This window comes from Symphalangus syndactylus, chromosome 12 (assembly GCF_028878055.3).
Source record: "Symphalangus syndactylus isolate Jambi chromosome 12, NHGRI_mSymSyn1-v2.1_pri, whole genome shotgun sequence".
Classification (NCBI taxonomy): Eukaryota; Metazoa; Chordata; class Mammalia; order Primates; family Hylobatidae; genus Symphalangus; species Symphalangus syndactylus.
Window position 1 is genome coordinate 124895586 of NC_072441.2, and position 17191 is coordinate 124912776.

General features: G+C 36.6%; 1 protein-coding gene across 8 annotated transcripts in view; it reads left to right on the forward strand.

Annotated features, from left to right (window-relative positions):
* Window positions 1-17191, forward strand: part of CEP350 (centrosomal protein 350) — a 171538-nt gene that overhangs the window by 118238 nt on the left and 36109 nt on the right. For 6 of the 8 annotated variants that reach the window (XM_055255030.2, XM_055255031.2, XM_055255035.2 and 3 more), the window contains 5 exons: window positions 252-398; window positions 3146-3303; window positions 11722-11844; window positions 12950-13149; window positions 16397-16608. In XM_055255030.2, the coding sequence (XP_055111005.1) occupies window positions 252-398; window positions 3146-3303; window positions 11722-11844; window positions 12950-13149; window positions 16397-16608 (840 nt within the window). The remainder of the gene's footprint in view (window positions 1-251; window positions 399-3145; window positions 3304-11721; window positions 11845-12949; window positions 13150-16396; window positions 16609-17191) is intronic. The other 2 variants (XM_055255036.2, XM_063627414.1) reach the window with 1 other exon arrangement.

A 17191-nucleotide genomic window follows, 5' to 3' on the forward strand; every position in this document is an offset into this window, starting at 1 on the left:
ATAGTTTCTTTTGCTGTGCAGAAGCTCTTTAGTTTAATGAGATCCCATTTGTCGATTTTGGCTTTTGTTGCCATTGCTTTTGGTGTTTTAGACATGAAGTCCTTGCCCACGCCTATGTCCTGAATGGTATTGCCTAGGTTTTCTTGTAGGATTTTAATGGTTTTAGGTCTAACATATAAGTTTTTTTTAAATATTACTTTGGCCTTGTCTTCTCCCAATCTTAATCCCTCTCTTGACTCTTTAAACCTTAGGCAGAAATAAAACGTCTTCAAGAAGCCAATAAGGCAGCTCGGAAGGAAAGACAGCTGATTCTTAAACAGCAGGAGGAGATAGAAAAGATCCGACAGACCACCATAAAGCTACAGGAAAAGTTGAAGTCTGCAGGGGAGAGTAAATTGGTAAACTACATGAAGTTATTATTAGTTTCCTGTCTTATGTTGATTGCCGGTATCTAACCCTGTCTCATGTTCTAAGATGATGTTCATTCAAGCAGTATGATACAATAATGAACTAGGATAAAGTTCTATGGATGGGCCAGTCTTAGTCCATTTTCTGTTGCTATAACTGAATACCTAAGACTGGGTAATTTATAAAGGAGCAAAATTTTTTCTTACAGTTCTGGAAGGTGAGAAGTTCAAGGTCGGTGCCACATCTGGTGAGGGCCTTCTTGCTGGTAGGGACTCTGCAGAGTCCCAAGGGGTGATGCAGGACATCACATGACAAAGGGGCTGGGCGTGCTAGCTCAATCCTCTCTTTCTTCTCTTACTAAAAGCCACTAAAGTCCAACCCTCATGACATCATCTAATTACCTTTCAAAAGTTCTACTTCTCAAATACCATAGTCTGATTTCCCACTGTCTTAATGTTACAATGAGAATTAAGATTCAACATGAGTTACAGAGGGGACAAACATTCAAACCATAGCAATGCCCTAATGTATAGTGAGAGTTGTATTTTTTTCCTATGGAATATTCAAATTTTGAAAGGGCCACATAGTTTTTATACAATATTAGTTTAATTTAGAATATTTTTCACTTACAAACTAAATTGGAACAGAGGGCTTTGCTCTTGTTTATCAGTCCAAACATATTCTTCAGAATTAATGGGGGAGACTGTTTTACTATTTACATGATACTCATTTTAGCTATCCAACTTTAATACAATGATACATGATTCAAAGGTGATATTAGACAAAAACAAAATTTGAAACTTTTTTTTTTTTTTTTGGAGACACGGTCTCACTCTGTCACCTGGACTGGAATAAAATGGTGCAATCACAGCTCACAGCAGCCTTGACCTCCCAGGGGTCAGGTAATCCTCTCACCTCAGCCTCCCAAGTAGCTGGGACTATAGGCATGCACCTCCATCCCCAGTTAATTTTTTGTATTTTTTATAGAGATGGGGTTTCGCCATGTTGCTCAGGCTGGTCTCCAACTCCTGGGCTCAAGCAATCCATCTGCCTCGGCCTCCCAGAGTGTTAGGATTATAGGTGTGAGCCACCATGTCCAGTGGACCTATTCTAAGGTACTATAAAATGTCAATGTAGGGCTGGGTGCTGTGACTCACACCTGTAATCCCAACACTTTGGGAGGCCTAGGTGGGCAGATGGCTTGAGCTCAGGAGTTTGAGACCAGCCTGGGCAACAGGGCGAAACCCCTAGCTCTACCAAAAATACAAAAATTAGCTGGACATGGTGGCATACACCTATAGTCCCAGCTACTTGCGAGGCTGAGGTGGGAGGATTGCTTCAGCCTGGCAGGCCAAAGCTGCAGTAAGCTGTGATCACACCACTGCACTCCAGCCTAGGTGATAAAGCAAGACCCTGTCTCAAAAAAAAAAAAAAAAAATCATTGTAGTGTGAGAAAACCCAGGCTTTATAGCAGTATAATTTTTAAAATTCCTAATATGCTCTGCTTTGATTTTTAAAGTAAACTTTAAATTTTGAAAAAATCTCAAACTTACAGAAAAATGTCAAACAGTACAAAAAATTCTATTATCCTGAGTTATCTGAGAGTAAGTTGCCAACAAGTTAACATTGATACGTTACTACCACTTAATCTGCAGACTACCTGAAACTGGGTGCCCTTCTCATTCCACCTGGGCTCTGACTCCCCAAGTTGGGCTATTCCCATCTCCTCACACCCTCTCTTCCTTGCCCTCTTTGGACTCTGGCTCTTGTGCTAGGAAGTTCTCTGTGGTAAGGCCATCCTCACTGTGCTTGGGCTTGCAATTGTGTGTGGGGGTCACTTCCATGTGACATTCTTGTTGGCCTTCTTGGGCTCTGATTCCCCTTACCGGCCGCCCTCCTGCATTGGATGCCCTCTTCATCCTACTCAGGTTCTGAGACCCCACTCTTGCCCTCCTGTGTCCCTCAGCCCCTACATAGATGCCTGCCTTGCTCTGTCCCATCCAATGACTTTAAGACTGAACTGTTCAGGAGAAAGAAAGGGAAGCTCAAGGGCTCTACTTTTTTTTTTTTAAACAGAATAAAAACAGTCATGACTGTTGCTGCCCATCTTCCTGAAAAGTTAGGAGAATAAATGACTGTTTGTGGGGAAAACATACTAAGCAATTAAAGTTTTACTTTTTGCTCATCAGAAATAATGTATTGATTAATAGTTTCCAAATGTTTTCTTTACAAACTTTTTTAATTTTTGAAAACATTGTTTTGCATAAGGAATATTCAAAGGAAAAAACCCATGCCCTAGTATGATTAAAATAAATGTTACATCTTCCAGTCATTCTTTGTGTCTGTACATACATGTTTTATATAGTTATAGTGTCTAATTTTTTTATTCCTTTTGAGTGGTCCAACTTTGAAATCTCAGAGAAGATGTGTAGATACAAGATTACTAATAGCAGAAGCTTTTTTGGATTTCTTACATTTCTTCTTTTTTAAAATTATTACATGTTGTGATATTCTCTTTTTCTCTCTATATATAAATGGTGGTAAAAATATACATAATATGAAATGTACTAGTTTAACCATTTTTAAGTGTGTGATATATTTTGTCCTTTATTATCTTATTTTCAACTATTGTTATAAACATTGTATTGTGGATAAACTTAATTTTGAATTGACGGTATTATGATGGCTTCAAGGTCCTATTAAAGTCCGATAAAATTTTGCCTCTTTTTGTTTGCAGGACTCTCATAGTGATGATGATACAAAGGATAATAAGGCAACCAGTCCTGGTCCAACTGACTTGGAGACCCGCAGTCCTTCTCCCATTTCAATCTCCAGCAGTGAAACTAGCAGCATTATGCAGAAACTGAAGAAAATGAGAAGCCGCATGGATGAAAAGTAATTTGTTTTTTATAAATATCTCTTGTTTAGTTACATTGAAAGTAGTACAACAAATAACATTTGTAATATACTTCACTAGATTAGATTGAGACAAAGTATTTTATGGATTCAGTAGCATTTTAGCAGAATTGTTAGATTAACCTAGAAGCCAATTAACTGTAGATCTTATTTATAAAACAATTTTAATACGAACAAGTTTCTTATTTTAAAAAACCAAAAAACAAGGTTAGGAGTGGTGGCTCGCACCTATAATCCAAGCACTTTGAGAAGCTGAGGCAAGAGGATCATCTGAGCCCAGGAATTCAAGACCAACCTGGGCAACATAGTGAGACCCCATCTCTACAAAAAAATAAAATTAGCTGGGCATGGTGCCATGTGGGAGGCTGAGGTGGGAGGATCCTTTGAGCCTAGGAGGTCAAGGCTGCAGTGAGCTATGATTGTGCCACTGCACTCCAGCCAGGGTGACAGAGCTAGACCCTGTCTCCAGAAAAAAAAAAAAAAAAAGTATCTGCACATGTACCCATAACAAAGTTTTCCCCTTTCTTTTATTAAAAGAAAGGCATGTCTACTAATTTGGGGAAGCAACTAATGGTATATCCTGACATGTCATCCTGTGGCCCTCTGGCACCTCTCAGGCTTATTCAAATAGATGAAATTTTAACCTGGTGAGTAGGTATGAGTTCCTTCGCTGAAAGCAGAAAGGCTGAAATTTTCCAGGAATGTTGATTTGGCAGTCTTAACATTCTTCTAAAATAGTTCTAAGAATTATTTTGTAAAGACTCTTAAAGCTACTCCAGCTTAGATATAGCTCAGTTATACATCAGTGTTGACCATATAAAATGAAATTTATGTGAGACTTTACTCTTTGGGGTGTATATTTAATTAAATACGGTTATAAATTAGCTGCTTGTGGACTTTGTTCTTGCCTCTGTAACCTCCACCCCATATCTAGCTTCCTCGAAACCCATTAAATATGGAAGAGACTCATTAGAAATTTTTGTTGACTACCATTTTAAATTCACAATTTGAACTACTACAGATTGAATTTAAGTTTTAACTTGATAACCTTTGGCAGTATACCACACATCACCAAATTTAATAATGCTCTATGTTTATATGTTAAATCAATCTATGATTTAGTTTGTTTTGCAACAGTCAAGAGTTGTAAGTGAAATCCTTACTTTCTGTAGGTGCAGTTCTATATTGGCACTTCATTGCAAGAAAGGCATTTCATAACTTAAAAATACCTAAATTGATTATGAAAATAAGTCTTAAAAGTAAATACAGTTTTTAAAAATTAAAAATATGAGGTGAAACCAAATATTGACAAATATATGAATGAATGTTCCTTTTGGGTGATTTCCATGGGATAGACTGATTGAGGCTTCTTCAAGTAGGAATTTATTAAAATTTAGATTAAAGATGCTTGCTTCCTTTCCTGATAAAATTTTCCAGTAGCCTATATGGGCATACTGTATTGTTCCAGCAGTCTTTGAATTCAAAATTAGAATAATCTCTCATAGATTTTTATCACTAATTTGACATTGTATATCTGCCACAAATGTCTTTGAATGGTATATGTTGGGGGAACACAGTGTCAGGGTGATTTCTTCATTGATCCCTTGCTCTTCTCTTTCAGTAAAATCTTCATTGCCAGTCTCTAAGAATGATATCCTAATTTGACCACCTTTGTAGAAAAAAACTGTTAATTCTAGTCTGACCTTGAGGTCAGTCAGTTTCTGGGATGCTTATTTCAGATTTGGTTAAAGCTTTAAAAATCCTAAATAACAAGTTTAAGTTTGGATTTATTGACTTTGTTCCAAATTTTATTAATTATTTTCATAGACTCCAAAATATTAATCACCTAGAATTTTTGTATAATTCCTCTACCTTTCCTTGACAACTATGGCAATTGATGTTTGAGAGATTTGTCAAGGAGAATAGGCATTGAAGCATTCAGTGACTTTTTGATCTGTTTGAGGCAATGAAATTGTGTTTGTGATAGGAATAGAGTAAAGGCAGTAGTGGCAAAGAAATGTTTGAATGATGGGGCTGAAATCTGAAGATGAGGCCGGGCCTGGTGGCTCACACCTGTAATCCCAGCACTTTGGGAGGCCACGGCGGGCAGATCACCTGTGGTCAGGAGTTCGAGACCAACCATGGCCAACATGGTGAAACCTCATCTTTACTAAAAATACAAAATTAGCCAGGCGTGGTGACACATGCCTGTAATCACAGCTACTCTGGAAGCTGAGGCAGGAGAATCACTTGAACCTGGGAGAGGGAGGTTGCAGTGAGCTGAGCTCATGCTGCCATACTCCAGCCTGGGCAACAAGAACAAAACAGTCTCAAAAAAAAAGAAATCTGAGGATGAACTAAAGTATTTGCTGAAATTGGTGGTGCATAGGAAAGGAAGAGTATTGTAATGCACTATTTTTTGGTCTCTGAAACAAAGTAATGTGAAAACTAGCTTTTAAATACCATTTATATTACCAGAGCACCATAGTTTGATCTCCTTCAATGATGTTGGAGTGTCAGCTCAATAAATAGGGAGTCAGTTAATTTCACAGTCATTTGCTATGGTAGACACCTAACAACAAAATCATTTGAACCTCTGCTACTTCGTGAACAACAAAATCATTTGAACCTCTGCTACTTCATGACCAGGAACCATAGATTTGCAAAGGCAGTCATTCCTATTTTATTGTTATAAATCACCAAAGAGTAGTTGTCCTTCTCAGTAAGTTCAGCTAGTTTTTAGGGGGAACCTTTTCATTTTATGTCATTGCTTATTGGTAACTTTCTGAACTCTGATTATATGACAGATATTTTTCTGAAGTGATCATATCATTTTTGGCTATAGTGAAAGGTTTCCTTTTTTAATATTTTACTGAGACAGTAATGCCTTTGTTGAATATTAAAAGCCATACGTTATATTCCTAACATATGGCTTTTCTTGACCTCTTTGTTGAGTAGACATTTTATAAATGTCATATAATTTCCATTTATCAGTATAGTAAAAAGCAAAAAATAATATTCAAAATGTGGAAGACATTAATAATAATGAAAACATGTTTGCAAAAGACATACAGTAGATCTAGCCATGGACTGAATAGCTCTCAATGTTTTTGGTTTGATTGGTAAGTGAAATCTGAGTTTTATTACCGTGAGGGATATTATTTACAATTTAAGTGGATTGCCTATAAACATGAAACAGATATTCATGAGAAAACACTATGCAATTGACTCTTCCTGTTTATGGAACAAGTGAAATACTGAAAGAATGGTGTTTTCTTCATCTTTAAGTGTTTCATTACTTAAAATAGGACACTGCATTTTTTCTTTCATTTGTTAACAGTAGCTTCTTCTTTCATATTATTTATTAATTATGCACTTACTCTCTCAGCAATTGTTTATTGATTAATGTGTGAGTATGCTAAGTGCTGAGGGATACCAAGATAAATCAGACTTAAGCCCTGTTCTCAAGCTTATAGTGTAGACGGAAAAAAGAATGAGGGGCAGGTTCATATAGAGAAGTATATCTAGATCAATTGCTAAGGAAGTTCAGAAAAGAGAAATTCTTACTGACAATATGATATATGTCAAGGACATTTTCATGGATGAGTGTACTTTTTTAAGAGTCTCACCATGTTGCCCAGGATAGGGTTGGATTCAAACTCCTCAGTACAAGTAATTCTCCCCACTCAGCCTCCTGAGGGAGTTAAATATACTGTTGAATTAGTAAGTACTTTCAAACATAAAAAGAAGGGGCAGAAAGTATATAGCTATTTTTTGGTTTGATCATTCATTGCAAACCAAGGTAGCATAGAAAGATGAAGCCTTTAGTCACAAAACATTTTAAATACTCCTTTTACACTTCCCAGTTGGCTTACAGAACTGTTAAAGGAGAAAAATTAATGTATTTGGTTTTAAATGATTGATCAAAAAGTTAAGCAGATAAATATTTTATGACATTTCTCTGTCCAAAAGTATTTATTATATTGTCTGATCAATGTCGAAATCTTCACCATTAATCTGAATTTTTAAAATGAAGGATTTTCAAGAGAAGGCTTTTGATATTTCATTAAAGGAGATATTTTAATTAGATTGTCTTAAATAATAATGTTAAATAGCGTTGCCTTAAATTGAATAGAATTTTCTTAGACAACATTCTAGTCTACGTGTAGTAGCTGAATAAATCCTGATAGTCTGATACTTTGTTTTTATTCTCTGCAGGAATTCCTAGGTCAGGAATAATGTGCTGTATTATTTTGTTTACTTAGGTGTATGTAAATTATTAGATAATTTTAAGTAATAGAATAGATTTTGCTATAGAAAATCAGACCTAAGCTACATTTTCTTTTCAGTCAGAACTATCTGTATCTTCATTTATCCTCCTGTTTTTATATTATTAAAGATGCTAAAGTACTCAAAAGAATCCATTTTAAAATGTAAAGCACTATGTTCCATTTTTAATTATAACAGTGATAGAATTAAAAACCCAGAAGGAATAAAATGATTTAAGGCATTAAGTTTTTTGTAAGTTTTGTTTTGGGAAGAGTAAAAAGTAGTGTTTTAGTTTAGCTAGGTAGTCTTAGTAGTTTGAAGATACATAGCATTGCATAAGGATTCACTAATAAAGCAGCAATAATTTTCTTCAAGATCAGTACAAATAGAGCAGTGATGCTTAACTTTTTGGGGATCTTGAGTTTGCTTGTAAATCAGATGAATGTTTTGGAACCTTGCCTCAGAAAAATGCATGTACACACATATATACAATTTTACATGCAATTCCAGGGTATCCATGGACTCCTTGGTATTCCAATGGAGAAACTAATGATAATGGAAGCACAGTAACATCCTAAACAAATATAGAACTGTAAATGTTTCTTCTGTGAAGGTATTAAGATTTTGTTTTCGATATCTTTTATAATGAAAGCATGTTTAGACCTAGGAGTTGCATTTAAAATTTAGATTATAATTTTATTCAAATTATAGAATGATTTTATAATCTGTTAGAATGCAGGCCACAATTACATCAGCTCGGTGGGCAAAAAAAGTTCTCACTTAACGTCACATGGTCTAGCAGTCACATGGTCTGGCAGTCTTTTGAGGTACAAAATGAGTGGAAATATTACAACGGAGAGTCATAAAATGTTAAATTGGAAGGGCTCTTAGGGAAGCCATAAAATATAGTCCCTTTGTTTTACATGAAGAAATTGAGGCCCACAGAGTTTATGTAACTTTCCTCAGGTCACACACACACAGCAGAATGGCAAAGCTGAAACTAGAACCCTGTTCTCCAGAGTTCAGCTAGCTAACGTCAAAGTTAAGTTAGCATATCTGCTTTCAACCTCATAGATTTTTTTAAAACCTAAATTGATGACTTAAAGTTATCTTCATTAGAAACTGATCCTTCTAAATCGTATTTTGTTGAAATTAGCAAAGTGCTAGATGGCTAATTACTGGAGTTGAATAGCTGTACAGCGCAAGTTCAGAGTGTGAAAGTGTGACTTTAAAAGTGAATTAAGGCCGGGTGCCGTGGCTCACGCCTGTAATCCCAGCACTTTGGGAGGCCAAGGTGGGCAGAACACGAGGTCAGGAGATCGAGACCATCCTGGCCAACATGGGGAAACCCGTCTCTACTAAAAATACAAAAATTAGCTGGGCGTGGTGGCGCGTGCCTGTAATCCCAGCTACTTGGGAGGCTGAGGCAGGAGAATCACTTGAACCAGGGAGTTGGAGGTTGCAATGAGCCAAGATCGTGCCATTATACTCTAGCCTGGCGACAGAGCACAACTCCATCTCAAAAAAAAAAAAGTGAATAAAGCCGGGCACGGTGGCTCATGCCTGTAATCCCACTACTTTGGGAGGCCGAGGAGGGTGGATCACCTGAGGTCAGGAGTTGAAGACCAGCCTGGCCCACATGGTAAAACCCCGTCTCTACTAAAAATCCAAAAAATTAGCCGGGCGTGGTGGCGCGCGCCTATAATCCCAGCTACTCAAGAGGCTGAGGCAGGAGAATCTCTTGAACCCGGGAGACGGAGATTGCAGTGAGCTAAGGTCACACCATTGCACTCTAGTCTAGGCAACACGAGTGAAACTCCATCTCAAAAAAAAAAAAAAAAAAAAAATTAAAAAGTGAATTAAGCTGGGCGCGGTGGCTCAGGCCTGTAATCCCAGCACTTTGGGAGGCCAAGGCAGATGGATCACCTGAGGTCAGGAGTTCAAGACCAGCCTGGCCAACATGGTGAAACCCTGTCTCTACTAAAAAAAAAATACAAAAATTAACCGGGCATGGTGGCAGGTGCCTTTAACCCCAGCTGCTTCAGAGACTGAGGCAGGAGAGTCGCTGAACCTGGGAGGTGGAGGTTGCAGTGAACCAAGGTGGTGCCACTGCACTCCAGCCTGGGCAACAGAGCAAGACTCCGTCTCAAAAAAAAAAAAGAGCGAATTAAGTACTCATTAGTTCCTTAAGTTCAAACATTTTAGAAACATAATGATTTCCATACTAGACTAAATCTGTTGTATATCTTATTCTTGTCCAGTGTTCCGTTACCATCAGAGGACTTGTTGGGGAAATGCCTTGACATCAATCAAAAGCATTTTGTATTAGTCGGCATTTATGTCTCCATCATTCACAATTTTTATTTCTTTCCTGTGTAGCATCTTGAAGGATTATTAATTGTATTGTGAAGTAATGCTCTTTCATCTCAACTTTATTCAGCGTTTAAAGGGCACTCCTTATAGGATGTATTTATATTTAATAAGGAACATGTTTATGGAAAGAAGTTCTAACTTTAAGTTAAACTTTTCTTACTCTGTTTTTTAAACTGTTTTATTTTCATTTTCTATTAGTTATTTTGTTCATCATTCCTAAACTAGAGCTTTTGAATATGCTTAATCTTTAATAGAGGAAAATTATTGTCCTCTGTGTTGGGCTAGAGAAAAAATTTAAATTGTATATTTTTAAAGTTTATTTCACATGTTCCAATATTTTACTTTTTGTACTAGGTCATGCATGCATTTAGCAGTTATACACTTAAGAGGGTGGGTGATATTTGAATGTTATGAATAGATTTTTTGAGCCTTTTGCCAAGTGCCTTTGTTTTGCATAATATTTTGATAATTGGCATCAAAATAAGTTTATTGTACGTTCATAAGGAATGGCAAGGAAGATTGTAATGTCTTAACTTGAAATTTAGCAAACTATTTTTCTTGAATTTCAGTGCAGAAAATCAAGGCAATCCAGATATGAATGTATGCGTTTTTGTGTGTGTGTGTGTGTGTGTGTGTAAGTGAAGGGGAAATGAAATACTAAGTTATATGTGAGGAAACAGACATTAAAATAGTCTGTTATCTAAAAATACACATAGGCAAGATTATACATAATTTTAAAAATCCAAGTGAATGGCTGGATTTATACCTAGATTTTCTCACTTCTGTGACATACTGACATTACTCCTTGCCCTTCCAAGGCAATAAATGTTGCCTTGATCTACAAGTTATTGTCGTGTGCATGTGAACAGGAGCGTGCTCTGTCAAAGAGAATTAACCTTTCCAAAGGTACTACTAGACTTTTTAATCCATACACACACTCACGGATCTATTTATTATTACAAAAGAAGAAAATTTGTTTTTTTTTCCTGCTTTTATAACTGTAAAATGGAATGTTCTTCTTACCTTTAACCTTATGATTGAGCTGTCCATATCAGTTTTTTTTCTACTGACTATTTATTGGGACTAGCTCACTTTATTAATTATGCATCCTGATATCTTATAGAATGGGTAGTGTATTTCAATATTATTAATTAAGTGGGCCTTTGTTAGATATAAAGCAAAATACCTCCAGTAGGTCCTGTTAGCAGTAAGTTTTATATTGTAGAGGTGAACAAGGTATTTTTGTGTAAATCAGTTTACTAAATTGTATTATTTTCAAGCTAGATTGTGATGGTAAGGTTAAGTAAGGCAAATGTAGTATTTTAAAATACATGACAAGGTACAGATTAAAAATCACTTGCTCAGGATTACATATGTGTGTAGCGTTGCTGATATACTAGATTCATGGCCATAATTGTTGTACTGTCTGTTAAAGCTTAATTGAAAACTAATTTAGTCCCACAATGTACTTCTTATTACTTTACTTACAAATAAGTAAATTTAACTGAAAATATAGATGGTGGTTAAGCAACATGTGAGAAGAAAGGCATGTTTATTCAGGAATCATTGGTAAGATCTATAAAAATACACTTTTTAAAATGTCACACAGAGTGTAATGCCTGCTTTAACTGAGTCACTTATAATGTTCTTCAGGAAGCATATTAAAAGTCCTTCACTCAGCTCTTACGCTTTCCCTTTCTCATTCTTCCTGCCTCTTGATCTCTTGGTTTTAAAATCTTCCTCCTTATTTTGTAGACACTGCTCTCCTGTTCACTACTTCTTCTCTGTCTTTACGTCTCATCACTGGGCCTCTCTCAGTGTCTGTTTTCCCAACCTTCATCCCAAATTCCAGCTGTATATCTACAACCAGTTGGTCAGGTAACTTTGCACCTTTTTCAGTGCACTCTTTGATAGAGCATGCTCTGTTCTTTTTGTTTGTTTTGTTTGCTTTTCTCTCTCTCTCTCTTTTTTTTTAATAGCCTGGAGGCCTCTTGTCAAATGTCCCATAAATTTTACCTTTTGTTTCCACATTAATTTGACATGATGATTGCTCAAGGAGTGACAGTTCTTCTTATGCTTTTTAGAAAGTGTTTGTGCGATACATGTACGCATTTTTCTTGGTTAGCTACCACTATAGATGTAATACTAGTAATATGAGCAGCCCACATTTTATTTAGCTGTGGCATCTACATTCGAAGATGGTTTATTAGTAGCCTCTAAACTAAGTAATTTTTCCTAACTTAGTAATTTCTCCTAACCCTTTGGGCCTAAGCTATCATTGGCTATTTAAAGTTCAGAAATCAGGTTAAATTGAGAATTTGATGCATCCCTTTACTCAAGTAAATAAATAGTTACGTTTATATGCATAAAACATGGACTGTGGTACTCAGTGTTCTCTCCATGAAAAAAAGATTTACCACTTGACATTGTATCTCTTAGGTAATGGAAGAAACAAAACTCATTAGACCACAAAGCCAGGCAGAAATTTAAAATAAAAGTAAAAAAGGGACATGAACATGTTTTTTTTTTGCTTGCTTGTTTTGGGGCTGTGGGGTTTGTTTTTTATTGTTGTTTTTGGTATTTGTTGTTTTGGGTTTTGTGTGTTTTCTGGTCTGAGCCTTCAGAATAAATTCCTTACATCTTCTGTTATGGAAAAGAATAACCTACAAAAAATGAATATCTAAATATGAACATTATCAATTATGGTTGTCTAGATATTCTGAAGGTTTTTTTTCTGAATATACTGCTATTTTTCCTTTGCTAACTTTACAAACCATTATGAGTAAAACATAAATTCCCTCATTTTCTGAATAAGTTGACTCATGAAAGCTTCTATTATCTCAAGCTTTTTTCAGAGAGAAGAGTAGTATGAATGTTCTGCTTTTGCACAGCTTGTTGATAAGGTGGTGAGTGATAGAGCTCTCAAAGTGATCTCTGCATATAGGTTTGTTCTCTCAAACTGTTCTTCATGGTGTGACCATAGGTTTCTGACAAAGCGGGAGCAAAAATTAATGCAACGGCGACAACATGCAGAGGAGCTCCTAGAGTGGAAGCGACGTTTAGATGCAGAAGAAGCAGAAATTCGTCAAATGGAAAAACAAGCTTTGGCTGCCTGGGACAAAGAATTAATAAAACCCAAAACTCCTAAGAAAGAACTGGAGGACCAGAGAACAGAACAGAAAGGTAATAAATACTAACTCTGTTCACACTACAAACTAAAGCCTAACATAATTGAAAGATATATTTCATTACTTTTAAAAATGTGATGCTGGGTGCAGTGGCTCATGCCTATAATCCCAACACTTTGGAAGGCCAAGGCCAGAGGATCGCCTGAGGCCAGGAGTTCAAGACCAGCCTGGATGACATAGGAGACCCCAATTCTACAAAAAATTAAAAAATTAGCTGGGTGTGGTGGTACATGCCTATAGTCCTAGCTATTGAGGCAAGAGGCTTGCTTGAGGTCAAGGTTACAGAGAGCTATGATCACCACTGTGCTCCAGCCTGGGTGACAGAGTGAGACTCTGTCTCTAAAAATAAAATATAATTAAAATGCAAATGATTGAGGTGATGCAAATGATGAGAAAGATGATGTAACCACAAATGCTGGAGAAATTAGAAAGATAAAAAAAATTGTGGCCAGGCGCGGTGGCCCATGCCTGTAATCCTAGCACTTTGGGAGGCTGAGGCAGGTGGATTGCCTGAGCTCAGGAGTTCGAGACCAGCCTGAACAACACAGTGAAACACCATCTCTACTAAAATACAAAGGAAATTAGCTGGATGTGGTGGAACGCACCTGTAATCCCAGCTACTCAGGAGACTGAGGCAGGAGAATTGCTTGAACCCAGGAGGTGGAGGTCGCAGTGAGCCAAGATCGCACCACTGCCCTCCAGCCTGGCAACAGCGAGACTCTATATCTCAAGGAAAAAAAAAAAAAAAAATTGTAATAACTTTATTCCAATACAAACTTGAAAACTTAGAAGAAATGGCTAAATTCTTCTAAAAAATACAACTTACCAAAGCTTACTCAGTAAGATAAGAGAACCCTCCTGATTCTTTCAGCAGTAAAGGAATTGTACCCCAGTAACTAAGCATCTTTTTACATAGACCTCATCCATCTTTACCAGTATACTAGATTAAGGGGGGGGGGGGGACCTGGTATTATAATTCTTTACTTTTCCATAGAATAGAAAAAGAGACATTTCTCAACTCATTTTATGAGTCTAGTATATAAGTTTGATGTTATGTCCATAAAAGGACAGTATCAGAAAAGGAAAGGCCAATCTTACGTATCCTGAGTTGTATATTAGCACACCAAGTTCAACTATATATGCAAATCCTAATACTTAATGGCAGAGTGGGATTAGCACACATTAAAAAGTTGATAATGTGGTGAATTACCTTACCCAGATTAAAGGAGAAAAATTGATCATCTCAATGGATTCAGAAAGGCATTTGATAAAATTTAAAAAGCATTTGTGGGCCAGAAACACCTGTAATCCCAACACTTTGGGAGGCTGGGGTGGGTGGCTCACTTGAACCCAGGAGTTCGAGACCAGCCTGGGCAACATGGTAAAACCCTGTTTCTACCAAAAATAAAAAAAATTAGTTGAGCATGGTGGCACACACCTGTGGTCCCAGCTACTCAGGAGGCTGAGACACGAAAATCACCTGAGCCCAGGAGGCAGAGGTTACAGTGAGCTAAGATCATACCACTGCACTCCAACCTGGGTGACAGAGTGAGACTCTGTCTCAAAAAAATGAATAAATAAAAATAAAAAGCATTTGTGATAAAAATAAATAAACCTCAGATCATAGTAGCCATAGAAAGGAACTTTCTTTACCTGATAAAGGGTATTAACAAAAACAAAAAACCAAATCTATAATAGATACCATACTTAATGATAAAATATAGAAAATTCCTTTGGATTTGGAGATAAGACAAGGAGGCTTATTTTTAGCTCTGTTCAGCATTGTGTAGAGGTCCTACACAGTACATTTAAGGCTAGAAAAAGAATTAAAAGCTGTAAGGAGTGAGAAGAAGCAAAATTCTCGTTACTTACAGTTAATAAAGCTACACACATAGGTAATCCAGAATTTACATGTTAATTATTACAATTAATAAGTGAGCTTAGCAAGGTTTCTGGTTATAAAATTCATATATAAAATTCAATTGCATGTCTATAGATCAGCAAAAATTGATTAGAAAAATATATTTTTTTAAAAAGATACAAATAGAAACAATAATAGAAACAAAAAATATGAAATACTTAGGAATAAATTTAACAAAAAGTGTACAAGATCTTCATATAGAAAAATTTAGAATTTTATTAGGAGACATTAAAGAAAACCAAAACAGCCTGGGCACAGTGGCTCATGCTTGTAATCCCAACACTTTGGGAGGCCAAGGCACGCACATCACTTGAGCTCAAGAGTTCATGACAAGCCTGGGCAACATGACCAAACACTGCCTCTACAGAAATATTAGCCGGGCATGGTGGCGCAGGCCTGTGTAGTCCCAGCTACTTAGGAGGCAGAGGCAGGAGGATTGCTTGTTCCTGGGAGGTCGAGGCTGCAGTGACCTGTTCATGCCACTGCACTCCAGCCTGGGTGACAAAGCAAGACCCTGTCTCAAAAAGTAAAAAAAGAAAAAAAAAAAGACAAAATAAATGAAACATTATTCCATATTCACAGATTCAGTGTCATAAGATATTAATTCTCCTTAAACTGATCTGTAGATTCAAGACTATTTACATCAGAAACCCAGCAAGGTTTCTTCATAGGAAAACTTTGACAAGCTCATTAAGAAATTTATATGAGGCCGGGCGTGGTGGCTCACGCCTGTAATCCCAGCACTTTGGGAGGCCAAGGCGGGTGGATCACCTCAGGTCAGGGTTGGAGACCAGCCTGGCCGCCATGGTGAAACCCCATCTCTACTAAAAAGACAAAAATTAGCTGGGTGTGGTGGCATGTGTCTGTAATCCCAGCTACTCGGGAGGCTGAGGCAGGAGAATCGCTTGAACCCGGGAAGCGAAGGTTACAGTGACCCAAGATCATGCCACTGCACTCCACACTGGGCAACAAGAACAGAACGCCATCTAAAAAAAAAAAAAAACAAAACATGAAAGAACAAGGACCAAAAAGCAAAGACACTACTAAAGAACCACAAAATACGGAAACTTACTTTACCATATATGAAGACTTCTAAGGTGTAGTGATTAAAATAATAACATTTGCACAGAGAGAAACAAATAGACTGTGAAATAGATAACCCAGAAATAGACCTGTGCATCTATGGAAGCTATGACTCTCCTGTTTGTGGGAGGCAAAAATGCAATGAGTAATAATATGCTAAAAACAATGTTTATCAGTGTAATTTTCCCATTGACCAAGATTGTATATTTTTTTTCTGGTTTTCACCCTCTCTTTCTAGAAATAGCAAGTGAAGAGGAATCTCCAGTACCTCTGTACTCTCATCGGAACAGTGAAAGCTCCATTCCAGAAGAATTAGGCAGCCCTGCTGTTGAATATGTACCATCTGAGTCTGTAGGACAGGAGCAGCCAGAGAGTCCAGATCACAGTATACTTACTGAAGAAATGGTTTGTTCACAGGAACTAGAATCTTCTACCTCTCCTAGTAAACATGTAAGTTAATGTATATTTATATCTTAAAGATTCTCTAGAAAAAAACTGTCTGAAAGGTATATTAGCAGTTATATTATTGATATTAATGACAGTGTTAACTGTCACCATACTTGTAACATATAGGATATAACATTTGAATAGAAATAAAGCTTTTCATTTACAAATATATGAATTTTGGCGTTAGTGGAGGTTATAAAATCATGTGATATCAAGTCTGTTAATATTGAGGGAATAGGAACTTATAAAGTCTTTATGAAAAACAGTTTGTAGGAACAACATAAGTTCTTTCTGAAATTTGTTTTTTCACATAACAAAAACAGTAAGATCTTAAACCACACCAGAGTACCTTCACTGTAACTGAATTAATAACTTCTGTATAACTCATGGAATAAAATAATGATTTAGCCTCTTAAAGGCAGGTCTGAAACAGTTACTGATTTTAAATTAAAATAATGGCCATTATTAGACTGAGATTTTCTACATTGTCCTTAATTGTGTACTTTATAGAAAATAAAACTAGCTGGTAAAAACTCAAGATAGAAACTTAACTCTTTTTTTTAAAATATAGCAAATAATTAGTATA